Source organism: Sinocyclocheilus grahami, unplaced genomic scaffold (assembly GCF_001515645.1).
Source record: "Sinocyclocheilus grahami isolate Dianchi unplaced genomic scaffold, SAMN03320097.WGS_v1.1 scaffold1090.1, whole genome shotgun sequence".
In the NCBI taxonomy this organism is placed as follows: domain Eukaryota; kingdom Metazoa; phylum Chordata; class Actinopteri; order Cypriniformes; family Cyprinidae; genus Sinocyclocheilus; species Sinocyclocheilus grahami.
In genome coordinates, this window is record NW_015506269.1 from 121,425 (window position 1) to 148,179 (window position 26,755).

Here is a 26,755-nt window from a genome sequence, read left to right on the forward strand (position 1 = left end):
ACAAATAGATTTTCCAAAAGGCTTTGACTTCGTTGAATAAACATGAGCACTGCACGTGTCAAAGTCAAAACCCGGTGCGGGTGTTTTTATATCATTGTATTTCTGAAGGAAACCTACTGTCTTCAGAAAATTATGGATGTCATTTTCATTTCATCTTGCCTGTAATGCCGGAGCAGCGTTTGTGAGTGGAGTGCTTATTTGATTGCAGCCGTTACTGGGGAAACCTCTATCCCTCCCGCTTTACAAACACCTCCTGCTGGCAGAGAATGAATTTGCATATATATGCCACCACAAATAGAGTTCAAGTCTGGGAGAAACACTGCTTCTGTTATGAATATTTATCAATATTTTAATTTGAATGTGGGATTGAAATGAATGCTGTTAATTAGAGTAGTTAATCGTTAGCATAAGCGCGGCTAACGCTAATATAATGAGCATTACAATGAAGTTTCTTTATTAACTATTTAATGCTCCTATAACTTTTATTAGGGTAAAAAAACAGGAGGACATGATATTTATTATTTTTACACAACAGAGCTTTTAAATGAATTGTGAATCTAAAATATGCATGTTAGCGAATGTACAAATGGTTAACATTGTTTGTGTCATCAGTCAGAAGGTTTTTTTTTTTTTTAGCTAACTTAAGCCTGGCTCACACTACAGGATTTTTAGCCCGATTTAGCCCCGATTTCCCCCTTCCGAGAATCGGGAGCAAAAATCTTGTCGAGCCCCTCGATCGCTCCCGATGTTCTTGCACCTCCCGATCTGCTCGCACACAAATCGGGGCCGCCCCGATCATATCAAACATGTTTGACATTTAGGATTGAAATCGGGATGATGACGGCTATATGATTACGGCAGTACTTTCACAATAGCCAATGCGCAACCGCAAAGCAGCTGCTGTACGGCTCCATTGGATAGTGGAGACGGAGGAAACTGCTTCTTGATGTTTTGTAGTAACACGACTGTCTGTATAATGTGTCGAAAACGTATCACAACCGTAAGGAGAACGAGAAGGGCTGGAGTGAAATCGCCTCAGTTTTGAACGTGTATGGGGGTGGCAGGGGGAGTCACGAGCAGGGGGTCTGGGGGCTTTACTCAAGTTAAAACACTTTTATCATCCTCATGAATGTATGCTGGTTTACCTAATGGCTGCGACACACCAGTTTTTGTTCTGTGCTGATCAATCAAATCCTTTCATTATAACAGAGTGTTTACACGACGACGTTAATAATATATTAATTGCACAGAGTGAGATTCATTGGTCATAACAGAACTTTGTGAGATCACGATGAACTAAGAGTGACAGTTTTTAGTGGTTAAAAAAGCAGCGCTCTTTGCGAGCTTTAGGCAATAATCCATTTAAAATGTAGACCTTTGTTTTTCGACAACATACGCTTTTATTGTATAGCCTACAAAAACAACAAAATACAAATGCACTAAATAAAATTTAATAAATGCATATTTACAATTTAAGCACTTAACTAAAATAAGTATTAAATAATTAAATAACTAGAGAAGGCTGACTATAACCAGTTTGCTTCCATTTAGTAAGAAAAGCCTATAGGCTACTCTTCACCTTGGTTACCCACATTCTTGGTTATCACCAACAAAAAAAGCTCTTCTGGTGATCAGTGATGCGATGACAACGTTTGAGTGCGTACACGCAATATCTGCGCGAGAGCAGAGCCAATTCATGAAATAAAAAAAAACTATGTATAGTTAAAAGCACACGTCCAGTTTTGTATGAGTGAAGGAATCCACGTGCGGATTCTTGCGGTGAGATTCTTGCTCACGCATTACATGGATCGCGTAACATTATACGCTCTCGACATTTGTCATTAAGATCACGCTATAGAAACCGCTTAAAATTAAGTACAAAGAAGAGAAGAAAGCGGCCATAGGCAGCTGCCGATCACGTGAGGCGCTCCCTCTGGCATGATAATCTTAATAATATCTTGTAGTGTGTGATGCGCCATGATGTTCAAATCTTGTAGTGTGTGCATGTTTAAGATTTGAGAGAAGATAATCTGCAAAGATTCTACTTATGTGTGTGCTGCAACCAGATTTCATAATCGGTTAGGATTTTAAAACTCCTGTAGTGTGAGCCCGGCTTTAGTAGTTATTCTTGGCTAAATAGCTCTAGGTTTTTATGTACACAGTTTGGATTAAATTAAAGTAGTCCAATTTTTTAATTAGCATGTTTTTGTGTTTTGCTTTGGTACCGAAATTGGTACAGAGAACCGTGGATTTTCACTGGTATTGGTACCATGACAACACTAGTCCAATCTGCCCCAAACTTCACATGTTTGATCAGAGTCCTGGCCTGAAGACAAATACATGCCAATATTCAGTTATAGTCATAGCGCCACCTGCTGTCAATAGGAAGTGACATGTTTAACACTGTGATGCACTATTAGCAACAAACTAAAATAAGCCATTGAGTGCTAAACATGCTAAAAACATGCTCAAACGTGCTAGCAACACTTACTAAGTGCTAAAGCATGTTATTAATGCCATGAAACAGGAAGTTGCTGTAACTCATGCATATAATGTCCAATCGGCTCCAAACTTCACGTTTGATCAGACTCAGAGTCCTGGCATGAAGACATCTACATGCTCATATTCAGTTGTAGTCATAGCATCAACTACTGGCAACAGGAAGTGACATGTTTAACACTGTGATGCACTATTAACAACACTGTAAAATATGCCATTGTGTGCTAAACACGCTAGAAACATGCTAGCAACACTTACTAAGTGCTAAAGCATGCCACTAATGCCATAAAACAGGAAATTGTTGTAACTCAGCCACACAATGTTCGATCTGCTCCAAACCTTCACACCTTTGATAAGAGTCCTGGCCTGAAAATATCTACAGGCCATTATTCAGTTATAATCAGATCACCACCTGTTGGCAAAAGGAAATTACTTGTTTTACACTAACCTCAACATGCAATGTCCGTTCTGCCCCAAACTTCACATGTTTGGTAAGAGTCCTGGCCTGAAAACATCTACATGCCAATATTTAGTTATAATTTATAGCGCCACCTGTTGGCAACAGGAAATGTCATGCGTTACACTAACTAAAATATGCAATGTCCAGTCTGCCCCGAATTTCTTGTTTGATAAGGGTCCTTGCCCTGAAAACATCTAAAGACCAATATTCAGTTATAATCATAGTGCCACCTGTTGGCAACAGGATATCTCATACTTTACAATAACTCAAACATACCATGTTCAGTCTGCACCAAACTTAAGATGTTTGAGAAGTCCTGGCCTGAAGACATCTACATGCCAATATTCAGTTATAGTTATAGGAAGTTTGGCACATATAAATGACTTTGACATATTCCTCCTATATTTACCATTTTAAATGCATATTGCCCAACGTTCACTGTTTTCCTAAGGCCAATGGGTGGTGGTGAGCCCAGGTGCGAGGGCCCTTTCAACGCTGATTGCAGCTTTAATTCACAGCCTGATATTTTCAAAAATCCACACTCAAACCAAAATAGCTGACTTCCTGTTGGTCATATCTAATGAATGCACATTAGAAAGTCGTCCGGCTTGATGAGAACAATACATGTACCGAGTTTGGTGCAGTAGGAAAAACTAACCCCATCACTTTAGTCAAAAGGTAGCGCTATAGTGCACCTCCTTCACGCCCATTTATGAGCTTTTGCCAGTGTCTAACTATCATTAATAATGATGTGTGTCGAGTTTCATGAAATTCTGAGCATGGTAAGTGCCTTAAAAACACCTGAAAAAATATTCAAGTTTGACACGTTGCCATGGCAACAGTAATTAAGATATCAAAAATCCCTTCTCAGTTTTACATTGGCCGTGTTTTGGCATTATTCTGATGAAGTTTGAAGAAAATAGAGTAAAAATAAGAGGCTGATTTCAATTTTGAAAATGACACTTCCTGCTGCCAGTTGGTGGCGCTATAACGTTGACTCCTAATATTCATATCTATGTGATCAGCCTCACAACGAACAAACTGCTGAATTTTTATCAAAATCAGACAATGTGTGCAAAAGTTATTAGACACTTCCTGTTTCTCATTTCTTGCCATAATTTCATTGCATCGCCATGGCCAAACTGTCCGAGATATCAAAAATCCCTTGACAATTTTGCATCCCCAATGTCTTGATTATGTTGACAGAGTTTGGTGGCCAACAGATGAAAATCCTAGGAGTATTGCTAATTCCACAGTATGCACTTTTCACAAAACCCTGAATAGCCGACTTCCTGGTGGGCAGAGGGGTGACCGTCACCACGAAAGATGTTCAGCCTGATGCAGGGCTATATGTTAACTTTTTTCACAGGCCAAAAAGTTGTAGCACAAGTATAAAACGTCTGTTATCATGTCTGAAAACAAACACAAGTAATGGAGTTCCATCACTTAAATAGGCACTGATGTTCCATACAGAGCACAAAAAATACAAACCATTACAAAAATTGTTTTTAGACAGTTTTCTTAATTTGCTAAAAATGGAAGAGTGCAGAAACATAACACCCTCTTACACCTTAAAATATAAAATAAAAAGAATGGCAGACATTTAGGCCATAGTTCACCAAAAGTGAAAATTCTGTCATCCGTCTTTCAATTCTGTCATAGTGTTTCATTTTTATACCATCATTTACTCAAGTTGTTTTAAACCTGAATTAGATTATTTTGTCTGTTGAACATAAAAGTTATTTTTGAAGAATGTGGGTAACCAAGCAGTTGCTGGTCCACAGTGACTTCCATGGTATTTTTTTCCTACTGTAAAAGTCAGCGTGCACCAGCTACTGCTTGGTTACTCACATTCTTCAAAATATCTTATTTTGTGTTCAGCACAAGAAAGAAATTAATACAGGTTTGGGACAAAATGTGAGTGAGTAAATAATGACAGAAATAAAAAAAATTTGGGGTGAACTATCCCATTAATGACAGTCGGCAGCATGTTTAGTAGTTATTGTCCCTTTAAGAGCTGCACGCGTTTCTCTCTCAACTGTTTACTTTCATTTTAGACATTACCAATTGTGTTTATATGTAAACCTTGTGTGTTTTTGACAGTATTAGACGCTAAATCAATCAGACGCGAAAGACAACTTAGTCCAATAATCAGGCACTTTTTTACAGGCTCTCAGTGTGAGTGCGCTTCATGAGTACGCGCTCAGAAAAAGTGCATGCAGAACAGCACATTAATTAAATGTTGATTTAATTGCTTTAAAGCAGATGGAAATAATGTAGTTTTGTGATTGTGCATAAGTGCAGTGTCCCGTGAGAGTAACTCTACCGCTGAGCTAACACTGATGTGAATGCATATGGCGTTGTACATTATATTGAGACGGAGGGAGGCGCCAGAACTGCAGCTGATAGATTGTGCGCTGTAGCATGATACAACGATATTTCTTCAAAAGCTGATCGTGGAGACATTTTAATCGTCCACGATCAAAAATCATCATATCGCACAGCCCTAACTATCAGGTATAATCAATCTCACACACACAAACAAGCACAACGAAATCACTTCACACTATTAAGCGGCTGTGTTATGAACATGCAAAACTGTATCGCACGTGTGCTACAGTGGTAAATGTATTCATCGCACAGACCAGTTTTTTCATAGCACGTGCGACATATACAGTGGGGCAAAAAAGTATTTAGTCAGCCACCAATTGTGCAAGTTCTCCCATTTAAAAAGATGAGAGAGGCCTGTAATTTTCATCATAGGTATACCTCAACTAATAGAGACAAAATGAGAAAAAAAAAATCCGTCTGCACTGAACATGCACTGTACAGCCCTGTGATGAGACCTTTATGTGTATGAATTTTGATGACTGTAGGTCAAACGGTGTGCACTACAGAGCCCCTCAAAAATGTCCTTATTGAAGGCTGTGTCACATGCCCCACCAGTGACCACCTGTGAAAGTGTCATTCAGCCAGCCTGTGTTCTGTCATGAGATCTCGACTATTTTGTTTGCGGTTATAGATGCTGAATAAATGCACTTACTCAGAAACATTATTGCAATTTGGAATTACTATTAGGAATTTTACTTTTAACATTTTTTTTCCATTTTTGCCAGTTTTCATAATGTAGACAGAGAGAGTGCATAACTAAGTCTTTGATATTAATTTATAAATTAAATAGTATATAATAAATCAGAACACTAGATGACATAAAATAAACTATGTGTATGAGTCCACATTCTATTGATTTGTGCTTATAGGTGAAAGTGCAATACCTGCGATGTAAAAATTAATTTCTCAAAAATTTCTCAGTCTTTTCGATTATAATTTTGAGCAAAATGTATTATTATTTTATCAGTTTAACTATTATACAGCATGAAGAAAATGTGACAAAGTTTTCAATGACTAAAACTTGACTAAACACAATCAGGAAAAGTTTGATTAAATATGATAAAACCTAAAAAGTACATGACACCAAGACTAAGACTAATTTAAAAGACTAAGACTACATTAAAAATGGCTGACAAATTTAACACTATTCCAAAATGCACTACTGAAGTGACGACACTGCTGGCTGTACCAAATTAACATTTTGTCAAGTGAAGTAAACATGCTTAGGGAATAGGGAGCACTGAACACTGCATAGGTGCCCCGTCAATTGAAACGCAGCTCAGTTCATGGATCTCTCCTCTAACAGGCTGATAATTTGAATCAGGTGTGTTACAGAGAGACATATGAAATATGGAGAGTAAGGGTGCCAGGACCAGGATTAGACAGAGGTAATCTTGTGCAATTTTGGCTACAGACTGCATGGTTCCCAGTGGATCTATTCCTGTATCTTTCAGTTCAGTAGAGCCTGTCTTCATGTTAATCTAGACCCAGTTTCGTACATCCAGACTCTGATACCAACCACTTTCAGAGTGGCAAAAATCAGTAACATAGGGCAATATAATGAAATTTCTAAATATAGTCTTTTTTTTTTTTACCTCTGTGACATCCATGACTTTGATTGCTGCCAGCTGTCCTGTTTTGACATGTCGACCCTGTAGATGAAAACAAAGGATTAGTCAGCAGCCTCACATATGGGAAAATATTCTTACCTGGTGAATGTACAGTAGGAATGCGTGACAGTTGACAGTTCCACCCAAGATTGATATATCTTTCACGACTTTACGAGAAACTTGAAATTAAAATTGACTCTGAAATAACTGGTTTAAACTATTAAATAGTTCAACAAAGTATTAAAGGAATAGTCAACCTAAAAAAAAAAAAACATTTCCTTACTCTCATGTTGGTACACAAAAGTGGAAAAGTTTTTTAAAAAATCCATTCAATGAAATACAATGGGGTCCAAAGTTATTTTGAATCCCACTGACTTTCACCGTTGACTACCTACCAATGTTCTAGCAGCCACACCCTAGCAAGCACACAGAAATCTATCTGAGACACTTCAAACTTTGAGCTTTTAAGACTACTTAAAGGGTTAGCTCACCCAAAAATGAAAGTCATCCTAGGTGTATATGACTTTCTTCTTTCAGACGAATCCAGTTGGGAGTTATACTAAAAATTGTATTTGATATTTCAAGCTGTTTACTCGCACTTAGCAGGTGTTGCAGTGCTTCAGTCCAAAATAAGTTAAATAAAAAGCACCCATCCATAAAAAAAAGTCTCTCACAGGCCTCCTGGGGGGGAACAAAGGCCTTCTGTAGCGAATCGATGCATTTTTGTAAGAAAAATATCCATATTCAAAATGTAAATCACTTTAATGTAGCTTGCACCAACAGTTGTACACGGAAGCAGCTCCGGGAGGATGACGTATAAAGGTCGGCATTGCGCATGCGCCGGTGAGTCTCGTGAAAAACAACGTTTGTTTACAGGATTAAAGGAAGCAAAGTTTCCTTACTTTAGCAAAGGAAAACCAGTCTCCTCTTGGCTTATATTGAAATCCTCTGACATTCTTCTTTACAAATCCTCGTTTTGTGCTTCTAATTAGTGACCGTTGTTTGTTTTGATCTCACCCCTGCACTTCCGCGTTCGTCACTTCTGAGCGGCACATGCGCAAAGCCGACCTTATACGTCATCAGCCCGGTACTGCTTCCGTGTACAACAGTGAGAGCAAGCTAGATTAAATTGATTATTACGTTTTAAAGGTGGGGTAAGCGATTTCTGGTAGCCAATGTTGACATTTGAAATCACCAAAACAAACACGCCCCTACCCCAAAAGGGTCTCGCCCCTATTTTGATAGCTCCGCCCCACACATACATACCCAACCCAGGCAACGATTAGTTCTGTGAAACAAAGTAAAACCAATGTTACACCGTGTCTACACCGGACGTGAGTGGTGCGGCGCAACAAAATACTATGGAACTCATTATAATCAGTGATGCTGTCTACACAGTTACGTTCCACGTACGTTTTGTGATATTGTCTTTTCCTTGCTCTCCTGTCTTTTTCTTGTTATTTTTTACTCTGCTTCTAGGTCGGTGTTTATTGGCTGACTGGACTGTCAACCATCATTCTGACATCATGATGTTCTGCCAATCCGCTGACGTGCCAGCTGTAATGGATGCCTCGAGTTGATTGTGTGTGTGTGCGCCACACCAGCATACCTTGTGCTCCAACGCGGTCAGCTGTCTCGTGTTCGATTAGTTTCAGTCTCCTGATGCTTAATGCATCTTGTCTTATATGGAGTCATGCTTTATGTTGTGTGATTTAATCTATTCACAGTTTCGTTCTTTGGCTATTGACCTGCATTGTCTTCTATGTGAAAGATTAAGCTGATGTCCGTGATAAGAGTTTTAGTCTTACCACGTGTCGAGTTCAAAGTTAAGAATGCATTCCAGTGCATCGAGCTACTTAAACTCGTCTCTCGGTGAGGATTCAAATGTCTAGTCAATCGTTGTTACGATCTTGTTTGTTTTGTTTGTTAGATTAGTTTGTACTTTGTTATATTAGGTTTGTGAGTGTTACGCCACCCTTGTACTTTTGTTTTTTAGTTTAGTTCGGGCGTCGTACATACCGAAGATTTCGGTTATATTTTCATATTTATTTTTTTTGTTAGTTAGTTTATTTCTTTGATTTGGGTGACACTCCTGGTTTTATTTCTTTATGTGCTAAATTTCATATTTATCTGTACCTTTTCACAACGCGTCCAGTAAAGACTTCTAAAATTACTTTTCAGTTGTCATCTTTGGTCTGTTCCACACCCAGTAATACTTGTCTCACTTAAATGTTACGGCCATCCCTCTTTAACGTCAAGCACGTAACAACATCATATGGATATATACAGTATCTCACAGAAGTGAGTACACCCCTCACATTTTTGTAAATAGTTTATTGTATCTTTTCATGTGACAACACTGAAGAAATGACACTTTGTTACAATGTAATGTAGTGAGTGTACAGCTTGTATAACAGGGTAAATTTACTGTCCCCTCAAAATAACTCAACACACAGCCATTAATGTCTAAACCACTGGCCACAACACTGGCCACCCCTAAGTGAAAATGTCCAAATTATAACAGACTGGATTCGTCTGAAAGAAGAAAGTCATATACACCTAGGATGACTTGAGGGTGAGTAATTTATGGGCTAATTTTCATTTTTGGGTGAACTAACCCTTTAAACTGTGTCAAACTTAAAACCTTCAAGCGTTTTAAACTAGGAGTGCTTCTCAATACTCAAATTGATGCTTCCTCATTTCCTCGCTCCTTCATCCTCCAGCCTGTGACCAGGATATCAAAGTTAACCATCTTGAAGGACATCTAATTTCTGTAACTGCACTGTGAGAAACGAAAACTGAGGAAGCTTGAGGGAGCTATAAGGGAGGATTACACAGGTGGATCCTATGAGGTAGTGTTTCGCACCAAAACACCTGATGCATATATAAATTCTCCTCGCCCTTCACAATCATTTTAATTTATATTTAACCTTTGCAGTCTGAATAAACCATACACATAATACATCATATTCTAACTGGGCATCTTGTTCTAAAAATATTTATGATTTTCTTGTACTAGGACTAGACAGGATGCAGACTCACCTGTTTAAAGTTATTGTCTTCCAAAAGAATCGACCTATCGAAAGAATCTAAACGAGTAATCAGTAATTTGAATCCCACTTCACTGGGCAACACATTCGCATAATGTCCACCTATGTTCTACGTTGGCCGGCCACAAACAAATTGACGACTATTGAATATAACTTGACTACTATAGTGTTGACTATTGAAAAACAACTATTGAATATGATAAATATTTAATGGTTTTAAAATGATCCTATTATGCTTTTTCACTTTATCAACTTTAGTTAGTAATGTTGCTGTTTAAGCATTAAAAAAAATCTGCAAGGTTACAAAGTATCATTTCAATATAATTTCAGTTATTAAAATAATTTCAATAACTACAACAAATGGCTTGTTTGGACTACAGTATGCTTCTACAGCACACGGATATTGTGAAGTCACAGTGTCACTCATTTAAATAATCTCCATCCACTGGTGAGGCCTAGTTGAGCTGCGCTGGAAAAGACAAAGAAGAAGAGCTGCTTTAGAGTGCATTATCGCCATGGTGAACATTTTCACATTATAAGAGACTCAAACTCACAGCTCTTGCAGAGGGAAGCAGCATTTACTACTGATGCTGTGCATATATTTAATTAAAGGGGTCATATGACGCGATTAAAATTTTTCCTTTCTCTTTGGAGTGTTACAAGCTCTTGGTGCATAAAGAAGATCTGTAAAGTTGCAAAGACTAAAGTCTCAAATCCAAAGAGATATTCTTTATAAAAGTTAAGAGTCAACCACGCCTACCTAAAACGGCTCATTCTAACACGCCCCCACATGTCTACGTCACAATGTGGGAAGATTTGCATAACACCGCCCAAATGTTCACGCAAAGAAAGAAGGCGTAACTTTTATTCTCGCTGTAGTATTTTTGTTGTTGTTGCCGCCGCCACCATGTCGTGGAGATGCTGTGTGTTTGGTTGTGGAAGCGAAACTACTTTGTTTGGCCTTCCAAAAGAGGACGATATCCGCTTCGTCATGCCTAGAGCTGATCCGTGCTGGTCGCTGAGGAAATACATCAACTTCGCGCTGTGGATCACCGGATCGGCTTTCACCGTGGACGAAGCGGAGTCCAAACCGGGGTCGTCACATGTGGTTGCCGCAAGCCCGCGGCCGTTCCTCACTCAAACCCATTCTAGCCCGCCGGCCTCCGCTCACTCAAGCCCGCCGTGCGTGACGCTGCATGTTTCGTTGCTTTGTTTGGTTTTTCAAAAGAGGACATGACTAGAAATCAGTGGTTAAGTTGTATTTACAACACTGTTCCAGAAGAGTTCAACCAAAATATTCAGATGTGTGCAGCGCATTTTATGGAGGACTGTTTCCTGGGAGAGTAGACTACAATGCCGGCTGTTCTGACTCACAGTCTGTAAGTATGTTTTCACATTTAAAGGATTTGCCACTGACGACTCAAACGCGAGTTTTGAGCAGTGTAGAGTAGCGGTTGTTGTTTGTCATTTCTCCGATCACAAATGCAGACATGGTTTTATGTTTGCGCGGCGCGATCCAACGCAACGCGTAAAAAGACAGTATAAGTCATTATAATCCGTAATTATGTCCCCACTGGATGCAACAAATGCCTTGTTTATAATGGGTTTTAATGTTTTTGTCTCGTCGCTCCGGCCGGGACACAGCATCACAGTATGGTAAGGGGCGTAACATTTCCGTCACACACTTGAGGTATTCAGCCAATCACAACACACTGGATAGCTGGCCAATCAGCATACACTTAGTTTTTCAGACCGATGTGCTTTGTAAAAATCGACGCGTTTCAGAAAGGCGGGGTATAGAGGAGAAACAATGTACAGTATGTGGAAAATAATGTGGTTTTTTTTTACCTTAAACTGCATAAACATTTCATTACACAAAATAATGTTCTTTTTAGCAACATCATATGACCTTTTTAAGATCACAACCTTTGCAATTCAATCCTCAGTGAAAATAAACCGTTTGAAAAGTAATCGAATGCTAGTCAGTATCTGTGCATTCCATGACAGCATCCTATACTGTATAAACCTCCTGCTGTCTGTCATCATCTGTTAATCAAACAACAAAAGAAAATGACAGAATTATTCACTGCTCTTCACTGAATATTGTTCATAACTCTGTATTTGAATATTTGGGATCATAAAAAAAATATTATTAGTTTATTTAAATGATGTTTAATGATAAAGATTATTTTTTAATCTTTTTTTTAATTAATTTAACTTTTTTGTTTTTGTCACCATTTCTGAAGCAGCTTATGCATCATACACAACAATGTTCTACAACAACGTTTTTAAACAACATCTACATTTTTATTAAAATCCCAAATGCAACTAATACATATAACATGAACATTTATCTTAAATTTCTTACATCCTGTTCCTCAATTGGGACATTCACAACAAAAAATAGGCCTACACTTGTTTTTAAAATAATAAAGAAAAATAAATAACTGAAAAAAAAATAATAATAATAATTCACACACAAGATCAGTAATCTTAAGATATGACAACAGTCAAGACAGTCTTTCAGGCTTCTGTGCTAAAATACGCAATGTGTAAAATTATGTAAATCCTCATTAGGAAACAACACAAACGAGGTACTCCAGTTGTAGGAAAAAATACACTAAGCATTAAACAGCTTGAAAGATCAAAGACCATTTTTTATATAACTCCGCCTGGATTCGTCTGAAAGTCATATACACCTAGGATGATTTGAGGGCGAGTAATTTATGGGCTAATTTTCATTTTTGGGTGAACTAACCCTTTTAACCGTGTTCAGTACACAAATAATTCACTAAAATACGGGAGTGACAACCGCATTCACCCCTTTGCTGTCACCCCCCATTTTCGGCATGGAGACACAAATGACATACCCAAAATAAAAAGGTTGCTTCTCATGAGACTTTCTGACTAGATACATAATCAACATATGTTCACAAAGCTTCAAAGTTTACTGTTCAAGAATCAGAATTACTCAGACTGTTATGATAATAGAGATATAAAAGCTCAACCATAAAAACTAAAATAAAAATATTAAAATTATTTTTTTTTTAAATGTATAAAAAAAAATGTTGCTGTGGTAAATGCTTTTAGAAACACAATGAAGCTAAAGCCACAAGTCTACTAATGCTTCATTTCAAATTTGAGGACAATCTCAGAAAATGTTTCATAAAATTCACAGTTTTAAAGACCATGTCATGTGTGTTTTTAGAGAAGGCTAATAAAAGGCAAATAAAATAGATTTATGGCCCCCTGTAAGCTCTCCTGCGTGCTATTATTTCATGTCTGGCGTGGTAAACTGCCCCATTCATGATTCTATTGTTTTCACTAGGAATGCTCCGATCGATCGGCATCGGCCGATAATCCCATTTTATAACTTGATCGGTACTCACTACACTTGGCCGATTTCACGAACCGATCGCAATTTGGTGTTGACGTGACGACGTACATGATGCATGGGGACATAAATTATTTGGTGCCACAGTCATGTCATCGCCGGTGTGGAAATGCTATGACGTTTTGAGAAACAATGAAAATTTCACTTTGTCGTGTATGTTTTGCATGATAATATGATGAATAGATGGTTCATTTTTAACAGCAGATTCAGTGACGTTAGAACTGATCTGCGCCTCACTGCACACGTATGTGGCGCGTTACCAGCTCCACGGCTAATTTACCGGAGTTCTGACGATTTGTGCTACCTGCTCAGATTGTGCTACCTCCCATTAAAAAGATAGGTAGCACAAATCAATAGCAAAAAATGCTACCCATTTTGATATGGCTTTTTTTAATGTCCATACCGTTAACTTACCCATCCACACCTACTCTTACCCTAAACTTACCCTTAAAACAATGCAAATATATTTTTGGTAGCACAATCTGATAGGTATCATGTTTCGTCGGTACACCGGAGCTGATGGCGGCCGCTCTAGTCAGTGCTTGTGTTTATGAGTCAGCCACGGCACGTTTCTGAAGCGGCTCTCCGCACTGCTTGGCTAAAAATAGTCTTTTGTGAGTTGTCACAGCTTGGAGGACGGAACAAAACCTTGTCAGAGCCGTAAGGGATAACGGTAACATAATAATCTGATCATGGGCTGCTTTTAAATTAACATTTATTAATAAAACAAAATATCTTCTTTGGACATATAAGCCTACTCAATAGCATTATCACAGGCTTTACTCCTTTCAAACTTTATCTGGAATGTCACCGTTTCTGTCACTGCTACTTCCCGATCAGGCGAACGAACACACACACACGATATCGTCTGCCTCATGAAAAAAAATTTCATTAAAAAAAATTGTTAATATTTGCATCATTTATTATTTATCCACCCGCGACCCACCCGCAAATAATCAGAATGCATTTTTATTACCCCACCCGTGGATTTAGAAAAGCAAAATATGTTTGCTGCACAAATCAGATGGACTTACTGAATGCAAATTAATTCTCTGCCAGCAGGAGGTGCTTTAAAGTGGGAGAAACAGAAGTTTCCCCAGTAACGGCTGTTCACAAAGCAGCGCTGAGCTCACAAACACTGCTTTATCAGGCATATAACATGCCAGATGAAATGAAAATGACATCGAAAAATGTTCTAAAGATAGTCTTTCTTCAGAAATCCAGTGATATAAAAACACCAGCGCCTCGTTTTGATTTTTAAACGTGCAGTACATCCTCATGTTTATTCAACGAAGCCTTTTGGAAAATCCGTCAGTTTTGATATTGTGGCCAGCGCCACAAATAAATAAATGTATGGGAAACACATCCCACAGCACAACCACCTGAGCCCAACTTCAGTCTACTCATCACCTTAACTTTAACTGTGTTTGTAGCCGGCGCCATAGCCAGACTGATAAACAAACACAGACAGACCGGAAGTTAACTTCGGGCCAGGCGCGTGCGCCCCATGAAACTATCTTAAAGCTTGAAACATCATAATCGGCATCGGTATCGGCCGATCACCATGACAAGAAATCGGTACTCAGTATCAGCTGCAAAAATCCTGATCGGAGCATCCCTAGTTTTCACACGGCGAGTCTTTCACCCCTCCGCCAGATATGAGACATTATCCTCATTATTCCTTAATCATTATTCTTTTGCTTTATTCAGCCATTAGTAGCCTTTATTCTGGCATTACAAGGTTTACCAAGCCACATCGCTTCAATCCCAACATACATTTACCTGCCTATTATCAAAAAGTCTTTCTAAAAAATTACAAAAAAACATTTGATATTGTGACCTTACGTGAATTATGACAAAATACATTATGAAGAAGAACGGCACCTGTTCTGCAGCTGCATTAGAGCTAACATTAGTATCAAGCTACATAAGACAAATTATGAGATTAATAGTAAATTTTTACTCAAAACTCACTTTTAAAACACCATCGAGTGTTTGTAATAGCTTTTTTCCCATGTGGAATTTGGTCGTTTAGGGTAAACGTACCTATTAAGCTCACGTACCCATTAAGCACACTTCCATATTTGAGCTCAGATTATAAAAAGAAAAAATAATGTATTATCATACTTGATGTATTAACCAATTATTGTGTTTGTTACTACATACCTCCTGTAATTTCAAATCAATCAGATGATTGCACACTGAGATATGGGTCTCCATGTATTCACACTGTTTGGCCGCCATTTTGAAAGCTGTCTGAAAACTTTCACCAAAAGAGTAGCCTTTTAAATGTGCATTTTTAGATGTTTAAGCCTTTATTTTGGGTAAATTTCACTACTTACAGTAAAATTAAGAGATTAATGTTTATACTTTTGTACATTATAACCTGGAACTTGGATGTGGGAAATAATTAGTTAGATCCAAACGATTGTGTTAGCAACACCAGGCAGATGCTACAGAACACAGTTAGCTGACTAGCTGTATAAGATTGTGTTACGCTAATAGATTACTTCACAGGCATTATTGGCTTGTACTTTTAAACCCATAATATTATAAATTGACAGTTTATTGCTGGTCTGTGGTTTTATACTGATGTATTTTTTAAAGATTTCATATTATTTTAAGGTGAGTTTAAAGGGTGCACTACTATGAAAATCACACGGCTTCAGTGTGACATCAATAAGAAAAAATATAATTTCATAGATTTTGTTAATAATAGTTGTTCATAATAAAATATGTATGAACTTAATACATGACCTAGATTATTTTGCAAAATCTTGTCATTTTAATATATATGAAATGTATAAAAAATTGTTGCTGCACCAATTAAGCTCAGTGTGCGCTCTTTAAGCTCTTTCACATTGAACGTCTATGTAAATACTTCATAAACATACTTAACTTAAAGTGACAACCATCAGTTAATATGTAAAGTTAATCGATTTTCTATGGATTCTGTCAGCACAAATCTACAGACTGGCTCTGACCTTTGGCAACTAGTGTCAACTTCTCCAGACTGTAAATCTGTGGGAAATTAAGGGGGAAAATAGTGTAGTGTATTCCTGCCTTAAGATACTATACATAAGTTGACATCCATTTAATAAGAGGCTTCATAATGAGGCTAATTTCTGTGTTCATCCCCATGAATGAAATGTTTTATTGGTTTGTTTTATTTGATTTTTGAATGTGCTACTTAGCTGAACGCAGACTAGTCTAGATGTTGCAATGTGCTTAAATGACACTTCATTATGAATATATAACTGATCAAATTGAGTGCCTTGTTGCTTGATTTTAGTGTTCTGTTTTTTTGTGATTGACTTTGTACCTTCAAAAAATATTTTGTCAATTATTCTTTAAAAAGGTTGTTTAAAATAAACAAGAATTTTTAATAAAACATAATGTGAGCTTAATGGGAACAGGGGTGTGCTTAAAGGGTACAAAAATGTACCCATTAAGCACAGCCAGACTTTTTGAATTTAATAATGCATATCTTAATTGAAATGCTTTTGTCATTTAAAATTAAATTAAATATTTTTGTGTGGGAGATTAATATTTTATTTTAACAACTTTTTATACTGAAACCAATATCTTAAGCACTAAAAATGTCTCAATGTAAATTTTGGTGAGCTTAATAGGTACGTTTACCCTACTGTTGTTAAAATATGCTATTTATAGCCTTATATCGCTGCACAAATTAGCATTTCAGATGTACACATTCTTTATTGTTATGAAAATACCCCAAATCTCAAGAAAATCACATACAAACCATATACTATCGTAATCGTGTGTTTAGGCTTTTATTTTAATACTTTGTGGGTACAGACATTTCTCTGTGTTCGCTCTGGTCAGAAATCAATGCGGAAGAGCGAAGGAAGTGCATCACAGGATGAGACGGGGCGGGATATAATGCGCAGTTATGATCGACAAGCAACGGATGAATCAGGTCTCTGTCAGTCAGTGACCGAGCACGGAAGAGTAAACTCACAGAGACAGCCCAGGGAGCAGCTAATTCAGTGCAGATCGCGTAAATCAGTGGAAAACGAATAGAAATGATGATTCTGTCTGAAGAAATATGAAGTAAACATGAGTCAATATATCTATATTAGGGCTGTGACGATAACCACATTACCGCAGTAATTAGATGCCGACCGTGGTGTTGAGGTCTTCAGCACACTTTTTATTTATTTTTTTGCTAGTGAAAGTTACATAAGTGCATATGGTGTGTGATATGAAGTATAAACAATAATCATTGTTTGTCAATTTACTGTCTTCCGAGTAGACACAAATAAAAGTAGACCCTTTACAGTTTGGAATGACGTATTACTCTTACCTTTATGAGCAAAAATGACTGCGTATTCTAAGTTGTTTCCACTTAGAAAAAATGCAAGTGATCGCGCTGGCGCCTCTATGTCCTGCAGAGCGCGCTCCACTCTCCGCACAAACGATTGGATACGAGTCTAACAGCGCACATTAATCTAGGTTAAACATTTAAACTAACATTGTGATATATATTACGATAGTATATGGTATACAGGGGCGCCTGCAGGATTTCTTCCAAGGGTATGCACAGAGTATGTTTTTTTTTTGTGGGGGGGGGTGTTCTGCACGAATGAACAGTGAAAGCAGAACGAATGTGTCACACGTTTTAAACTCAACAAAATGATAAAATGCATATATCAAGAGCATGCTCACAGATGAAAAAAACAGGGAACAAAACAGCGTTGGATGAAGTGGATTAGAGCCCTGCACGGGCCTCAAATATAGCCTGTCTTTTTTCCCCTTCTCCCAAAACAGCTTATACAACCGTTTCAGCTATTAAAATAGTTCAGTTTTGTATGTAATGGAAAAGTGATTATATTTAGTTTCATTTTTTAATAAAGTTAATTTAGAAAAACGTTTGGAGCATTTTTTTGTTCGTTAAATGTAAGTTTTTGTTTTTTAAAGTAATGACCAAGCAGCCAGCGGCAGACAGTGAGCTGATCATAGCCTATGTTTGATCAATTTAGCCTTCTCAAATCATCACGACTTGCCTAAAATAAAATCTATAGATATAAAACGGTTCAAGCATATCACAATGTTAGTTTAAATGTTGAACAGGAGCGCTTCACAATGATGAACCTAAACTCAGCGAATTGCCTCAGACATGATAAAAATATATAGAAAGCTTTAAATTACTATTTTAAAACGAAATCATTCAAATCGAAAATAGAAACTCTTTCATTATGTAATCCGTGCAATTCTCTCTAAAGGCACATCCAATGAGGAGATGGCAAGTAATTTTTTTTCATCACCATAACGGACGTCTAAAATATAAAAATAAGGAAAAGTTTAAAACAGGCCCGATTATAATTTGCTTTTACAATTTAAAAACTAAATATATACATCGAAGTCCTAGAATCCGTTAATCCGTTGAAGGTGGTCACGGATTTTACAGATGCACTGTCTTCCGAGAAGACAGTTACAGCGTCCTCTGTTAAACCAGTACGGTTATTATCCGAGGACATTTTGCTCACAACCGAGGAAGACACGGAGTTGACGCGCAACCTAAAAAGAAAAATGGTTAGCGTCATGGAAGACAAATATAGTGCACCTGCAATACAGCCACTGTTGGCAAAGGCCACATTAATTGATCCAAGATACAGGGACATCAACCCCGGAGATGACGTTAAAGATGCGCTCCTGGAGGAGGTGCACCATCTCTTCCTCCAAAAAAAATTAATCTTGCAGGCCTGCTTGGAAAGAGAAAAGCACAGTCCTCCAATCCGGTCCCAAAAAGAATTCGTGCAGACACTGAAGTCGCAAGGTATTTGCAGGAGGAAGCCCTTGATCTGCACTCTGATCCGCTTGCCTGGTGGCGGGATAATCAGGCTCGATTCCCTCTTCTTTCAAAAGTTGCCAGAAAATATATGACTATATGCGCTACGAGCGCTCCCTCGGAGCGTGTATTCAGTGCGGCTGGCAACATTGTCACTCCGTTAAGATCTTCGCTGAAACCAGACAAAGTGAACATGTTGGTTTTCCTGGCAAGAAACTTGAAGACCGAAAAGTAAAGCAGCAGGACTTGCCGATTCACTTAAGACTAAATATTTAATCCCAGTAGTTTAACAATGATGATCCTGATGTTCCCTTATGTTGCACTTTGAAAAACCCAAATCAGATTCAAACACTTTGTTCCACTTTTAAAAATGTTGTTATAAATGTAGCCTTAAGTTAAATAATATTAATGATAATTTGCTGTTAAATTATTAAAAACTGTTCCATAATTACTGTTAAACTGAAATAAATGTAATTTTATTTTATTATTGTTAATATAATTTGCTGTTTTAATAATAAAGACGACTGCTTTATTATTATTCATGTCAATGTTCATTTACAAGCTGCATGCGTCCTTAAATCCTTATATTTCCGCAGCAGGAGGGGGAGGGGGGTTGTGATTTTTTTGCGTCTTCACCGCAGAACCTGAACAGGGGACTTTCGAAAATGCTTAAAGTGGCTTAATGTACCAAGACAGTGATAAAGACAAAATTGTAAAGCATATACTATGTACAGATATGCATATAAGCTAAAAATGTGAACGCAACGCGTTTATTTACACGTTAAGCATTTCTCATATAAAAAAAATTCGCTTAATGCACCGAGACAGCACACACATCTTACTAATAAAGTATAATATGTGCAGAAAAACAGATGAGCCCAAAATATAAACTTTAAATATCACTGTCTTAATGCATAAGTGCTTTCTACATTACAGTTTTCTAAAGGGAGGAAAACGCTTTACGTTTAACGTTTAATCACGTCGCGTTAATATTCTGGCTCATCTGCATGTCTTTTAGCATCATTGTCTTAGTACATTAAACCAGCATTTTAAAATGCAACAAAATTGTTCACAAGCTCCTAGGGATTAGATTTTGCTTGTCATTTGTTGAAATAAATATAAAAAGTACAGTGAGTTTGTGACTGTTTGCTGAAAGTGACCCAATCTCTGATTCTCCTCCGTGACCATGGAAACATTTATATTTATAATGACAACAATTATACTTTGTTATTTAAAAGTTTCCAACAAAGAAATGGATCGACTTCTGTCAGCTTGTTGAACACGTTTATTTGGATAATCTATCATATGATGGCTGAAGCAGCAGCAAGCGTCCAGTGGGTGACACTGTTTTCACGCTAATCAGGTAAACATTGTAGACCAAATTCTACAGAACCTAAGAAAAAAAAATTTAATTATCATGCAGTGCGATAAAATAGCTTCTCTTCCCTGCAAACGATACAATGAAGAAAGAATGATTGTTTAACAAAAGATAAGCAGTTATCCTTATAGAGAATGAGAAGTAACCATGGGAACGGATAGCGTATCCTGCTAATATGGCGGCGCCTTCCCGAAATGCAATGCGGAGTGAAAAGATTGTGATGTAACTCCTCATTCTCTATAGACGCTGTTCAGTGAAGCTATGTGAACACAAATAAACCGCTGCAGACGTGACTGAATATAAATGCGTGGAGAATTTCTATTCCAAATATGACAAATATGGATTTTTTATTTTGCACTCCTGATCAAATTAAATGACATAAATGACTAAATTACTGTCACTGCAACAATGTTTTATCTAAACAGTGGTCAAATATCGAAGCTAGAGTCTTTAATCTTTCTACTGATGCACAGTTTGTCCAGATAAAGTAAGTGTGTGATGTTTTAACGTGTTGTTGAAGTGAAACAATAATAATCTGGGGCTGTCGCCGATCTTTGATTAACTCCCGAAAAATATAGGTAGTGACAACCGCATTTACAGAAATTCTATGCAGTGTGTACGGAACTGAATTGAACAACTAGTTGTTAATGATGATGTCACGAGAAGCACGCCAATGTGTGTCACGTCAGGTGTCAAGTGTTTACCTCAGATCTGACAGGATTGCGGAGAGGTGTATTGTGGACCAACCATTCGCGGTCAAGAGAGTGTAGGCTGTTCAATAACAACAGTTTAAAGAACAAAACTAGATTACGATGCCTCTCCCGATTGCGATTGAATAAAGTTTTGCAGATTTTCGCATGTCTTTGCAGTCTAATGTTTGTTTTGTCGACAGCAGCTAACACAAAACTAGTTAATCTGCGGGCCTCCATTCTCTCAGAAGAATGTTGCTGTGGTTACTACGCTGCCATTCATGGCAGTTTCAGGAGTGTGTCGTGTTCCGTACACACATTGAACAATAATTTACAGGACTCACTCCCACAAATAATGCCTTTTTGGAACAATCAAGCATGAAAACCTATTCTAGTACACCCCAAAAACCAAAGCAAGACTTCATATAAGGGCATAATAGGACCCCTTTAATACAACGTGACCACTTGATAAAGTATGTCAAAACATGTTACAATGCAATTTTAAAATAGAATGGCACTGAGCATACAGAATAATGACAAAGCTACAGTGAATGAAATTTAAAATACAGTGAAAAACGTAACATTTAATTGCAGTGGCGTAATGTAACATTGTAAGTAATAATACTTCGTTACAGTACTTAAGTATTTTTTGGGAGTATCTGTACTTTTCTTGAGTTTTTAATATTTCAGCCAACTTTTACTCCACTACATCTCCTAATTAAAATTTATACTTTTACTCTCATACATTTCCCTGAAGCATATTCGTTACTTACTACAAAATAGTCAGAAGTCAGAAGAACATAAACTGCAAGCAAGCAGGTTTGACGAATCAGTGGTCTGGCGTCTGCAAGTTAGACTCCTAAAAACACCTTTGCTCACGTGCAAACAAGTGTGCGCACTGTGCACAACCGCGGATGATTTCATTTTCCACTCAAGTCAAGGCTGCGTGTGCGATATACAGTATATCTTCTGCGATAATATGGTAAGGAGGCTATATCACCAAATCACACACACAGAGTGCACGAACGTTGATTTATTAGTCTATTATAACTCATTCTAAATTATGGACGGCAAAAATGCTTCTGTATGTTTTTTATATTTATATAATTTAATATAGTTAACTTAATCTATATCACACAAAGAGTACCGTTTTTCTGCAGATATCAGCATGATAACACATTTAATAATCATTTTATACAAGTCTATTACAAGAGGTAATATTGCTTGTTTTTGCCAACGAAAATAGTTCCAAACAAAGATCACACAGCACTGTTTTGCGTCTCTGAGCAATGGACGGTGTTTACTTGAATGAATCAGCTTTTTGAACGAATTGGTTGATAAAAATGATTCAGTGATTCACTCATTAACACATGCTGCGTCTCAATGTGCCTACTTATACTACGCCCTTAAAGTATGTACTCTTTTGGTGAAGAAAAAGTACACATTTTTGTGTGTAGTAGAAGAGTAGGCAAGCTTTGGGACATACTATCACGTCACACAATTGTGTCTTTAAAGGACCGTTCTGTCGCACCTGTTACACGCACCCTGTCACTGTAAACTGGTCTGTGAATCATCTTGCCACAGTTAACATCTTCCACATTTAATTTAATTTCATTTAACTTCCTACCGTACTGGAGAGAAAAGAAATAGCTTGTTGATCTGCCAGTCTGCAGTTGATCTCCGTATTTCATGCGGAGTACTCTGCTCATATTTTCTGCATAATGATGCATTTAAAAGTTAACGACCAAATAAATGTTTATAAAAGTTCACATTGCTGATGCAGATGAAATATAACACGGATAACAATAAATAAATATTTTTTACCAGGTTAAATGTTGATTATTAGTAACTTAACCCCCTTTTTGTAAACCTCTCTACCTAACCGTCGATCGCGCGCATCCGCCACATTTGTAGTTTCTCTAACACGTTTTATTTGTTCATAGTTCTGGACCGAATCCTTCGCCAAAGCGCAATGGATTGTGGGCAATTTTAGCCATTAGAGTGTGCACGGATGCACACTTCAAAAATCGACCTGAAATAGTAGACCTTCCCGGGACTTTTGGCATACTCTTTTCAACATACTATGCTTTGGGACACACTTATTCTAATCTCACATACTATTTAGGATGGATAGTATGAACATTGGGACGCAGGGACAGTCAGATGCTTTGTTCCTGAATGAATAAGCCATTTGAACGAATCTGTTGAAGCTCAATGACTCACTCATTAACAGTCACTTGCTGCCACCTACTGGCGGTTTTAATTTTACATTTTGACTTTTTTTCATGTTTTAAATTATTTCAAATATCAGTATTCAACGTTTTATGTTAAAAACAAAACATTAGGCCTATTTATGCATCTGTAACTGCGGGTTAAACACATCCATGTAGAGGTCTGCATTCCCGCGGCTCTCCCACGGTAACCGTGGGACCCGACCAGATTTTTTACACCGCGGGATTAAATTCCCGAATAAAATGTGGTAGCGGTCGGTAACTCTGGTCTAATTTGAACGGGAGCGGGCGGTCTAACAATATTCCGTTCCCGACGTCCATTCAGAACAGCATATCTGTGGTTTATTCTTATTGACCACCGGTACAGCCTGCACTTGGACTGTTATGCAAGCATGCTTTCTGCATCATGCGTTTTATTTGCGGTGTCTGTGTGCAGCATGTGCATAACGATGCTCAGAACAGGCTGTACCAGAGGTAAATTACGGCCTTCAGACAGAACAGGCAGGTTGTCGATGAGTGACAGAGCAGAATAAGGATGGAGCAAAATGTGGATTAGGGGTCGACCGATATGTGTTTTTCAAGGCTGATGCCGATACCGATTATTACAGATCAAGTAGACCGATAACCGATATTTTGAACCGATATATATGTCTGGTGTAAAAATGAAAATGAATGTCAAAATTAAGAATAATAAGGGCTCTGACAAAAACTGCCTCCCCTGGTGTTGGCTGAGTGTAGTACTCCCACAGTAAACTCTTTATTTTTAAGCGTTAAACTCTTTATTTTTGGCAAACAAAGGGTTTATTATTAAAATAAAAAAATGGAAGAAATAGCGTATTGTGTGATTATTCTTTTAAATAAACGTTGTAATAATTGTTGTAGTAGAGTAGTCAGGGGTTAAAGCAAAAAAAACCCTTGGCCAAACCCCATTCCACAGCCATACCGGTCACACACCCAGTTTAAGAGCAGTGTTTTTCTTCTTGTAATCAGGAGCGCTTGTCCTCCTAATTAAAAAAAATTAAGAAGCACCTTCTGATCAATAATCAAAACTTCTGATAAAAAATTAGCCTTCCTAATACGAGGTGACATGTGACTCCTTGGGGTATTTTTTTTTACCTTTGTAATGGCATCCTTTTCATCTGTCAAATTTAAAATGTATGTTTATAAGCTTTTTAAAATGTCTATTAAAATCAAAATAATAAGTAGAATAAGACAAATAAGTTACCAATCATATGAAATTAGTATTAATAAAAAATCTATTTGTACTACAGAGGTGGCAAAAAAAGAACACAAAAGTGGCTTGTAGGTACGTTTTCAGACGTTTAATGAAGCTCAGAGTTAATTAAATTCATAAATTTATGTGGAGATTAATGTTTTAAATATAACATTTTTAATACAGAAATATTAAATGATTTAATATAACTGAAATTATACCTAAAAATGAAACTGAAACCACCAGCTGGTGGTGGCAAGTCAATGATTTTATCACTGAATCATTCATTCAATTGATTCGTATGAACGTTCATTCGTTCATTCAGGAATGGCACAAGTGACTGTCTTTATGAATGGGTAATCATGAATCACTGACTCACTAGATTAGTTCAAAAATGCACTCATTCATGAATGAAACACCGCTGTGGTTGCTTTTAGAGATGCGCAGCGGCTGAGCTGTTACTTTATTTGGAACTATTTTCATTTATGAAACAGAGCAAAATCAGGCAGTACTTGTTTATTGAACTGTTGTATTAAATCAATATCACATTTGCAAACTCCTTTAATAATTATTCAAATCTGTCACTCTCCTTATCACGATCTGTGGGCGCACAGAAAATGAGAGCGTGTGAGTGAGTTCTCAAGACTCAAAAGCACGTGCAAATGATAAACGAAGGAACCTGCGGGAACGAGTAGAATTATTATTATTAATAGCCGCAATCCCGCGCCGAAATTCAAGACCTGCTCTGTGTTTTCTGCTAATAACCCAACTGTGAATGATGCGAGCAGCGTTATGTTGTCAGTGAGAAGCTGCAGCCGTGGCGGGCAGGATTTTTGGTGTGCTGGCGTTCTGCCAAATAATGCTACCTATCAGATTATGCTTCCAACAAATCGGCAGAACACCGGCAGAACAACAACAATGTGCTACATGTTTCTTTTCCCCTCATTTTTTTTTTCAATAGATGGAAATCCATCGTAGTGACTGAAAACTTTCATCCCTGAGTAGTATTATGTACATCATACTGCGCCACAGTAATATATTTCTGATAATTTCAAGCTAACCCGAACTTATATTTTGATGGGTTGCCATGAGGAACTTGTTTCTGTAGGTCTATGTAAATGATATGACGATAGTTTTACTCCAATGAAACTGTCAAATGCTCATGAAGTGACTCTTAGAGGGAGTCAGAGCAGTTCTGGAGATGTTGTTCATGTATTTATGTCCTCATGTAGTGAGATGACAGAAGCTGAAATCACAGCGAGCGTCGCACACTTTGTATGTGTAGAAAACAAAACCGCTGGTCTGTGCCATTTACATACACAGAGACAAGCAGAACATGCTGGATCCATATTTAAACAGTATTTTTGAGGCTGAATATTTACAGATACTAGTCCATATTGCGACTATTTAAGTGCACTGACCTTCTTTTGATTAGTTCATCCAAACTTTGACAAATTCCGTGACATTCCGCATCATACAGTAAACTCCATTTATATGACTGGATTCCGTCCGCGTTTTCATCGCTCATAGCGAAATCATAGATAATATTGAGGTGTTTTGCAACTTCAGTGTAACGTTACTGGATTGGGATCTATTGCAACTTAAGCAACGTCTGCAGCTGCCTTACCTTTAAAGACAACTGATGCGTGATCACTGAAGCAGCTCCAGTTAGCAAGCGCTTTTGGAGTGAGAGTGAATTCCGCATTGATTGGTTGGACTAATGACTCCCAACAAATCAGATGAGTGGTGGGCGGAGACTGCTTTAGGCCACAGAGTGGTGAGTTCTGACAGGCTGCATCAGAGCCAAATAGCGCGTTTCAAAATTAAGTGATTTTATCGGCAAATCGGTTTTGAAAATTACAGATACCGATAAAAATGCTTAATAAAAAAAATAGTCCCGCGCAGACCTCTACATCCATGTCCCCTCGGAGATACATTAAACTGTAGGCTAAATGCCATTTCAGATGCAGATTCCAGAAATGATTTCTTATGTTGGAATGAAAGACACTAAGTACCTGATGAAGTGCT

The 26,755-nt window shown here is 37.6% G+C and overlaps 1 protein-coding gene across 3 annotated transcripts in view; it reads right to left on the minus strand.

Annotated features, from left to right (window-relative positions):
* LOC107566655 (mitogen-activated protein kinase kinase kinase kinase 4-like) overlaps positions 1-26,755 on the minus strand; it is a 107,365-nt gene that overhangs the window by 73,055 nt on the left and 7,555 nt on the right. For all 3 annotated transcript variants that reach the window (XM_016252156.1, XM_016252155.1, XM_016252154.1), the window contains exon 3: positions 6,946-7,002. In XM_016252156.1, coding sequence (XP_016107642.1) covers positions 6,946-7,002 — 57 coding nt within the window. The remainder of the gene's footprint in view (positions 1-6,945; positions 7,003-26,755) is intronic.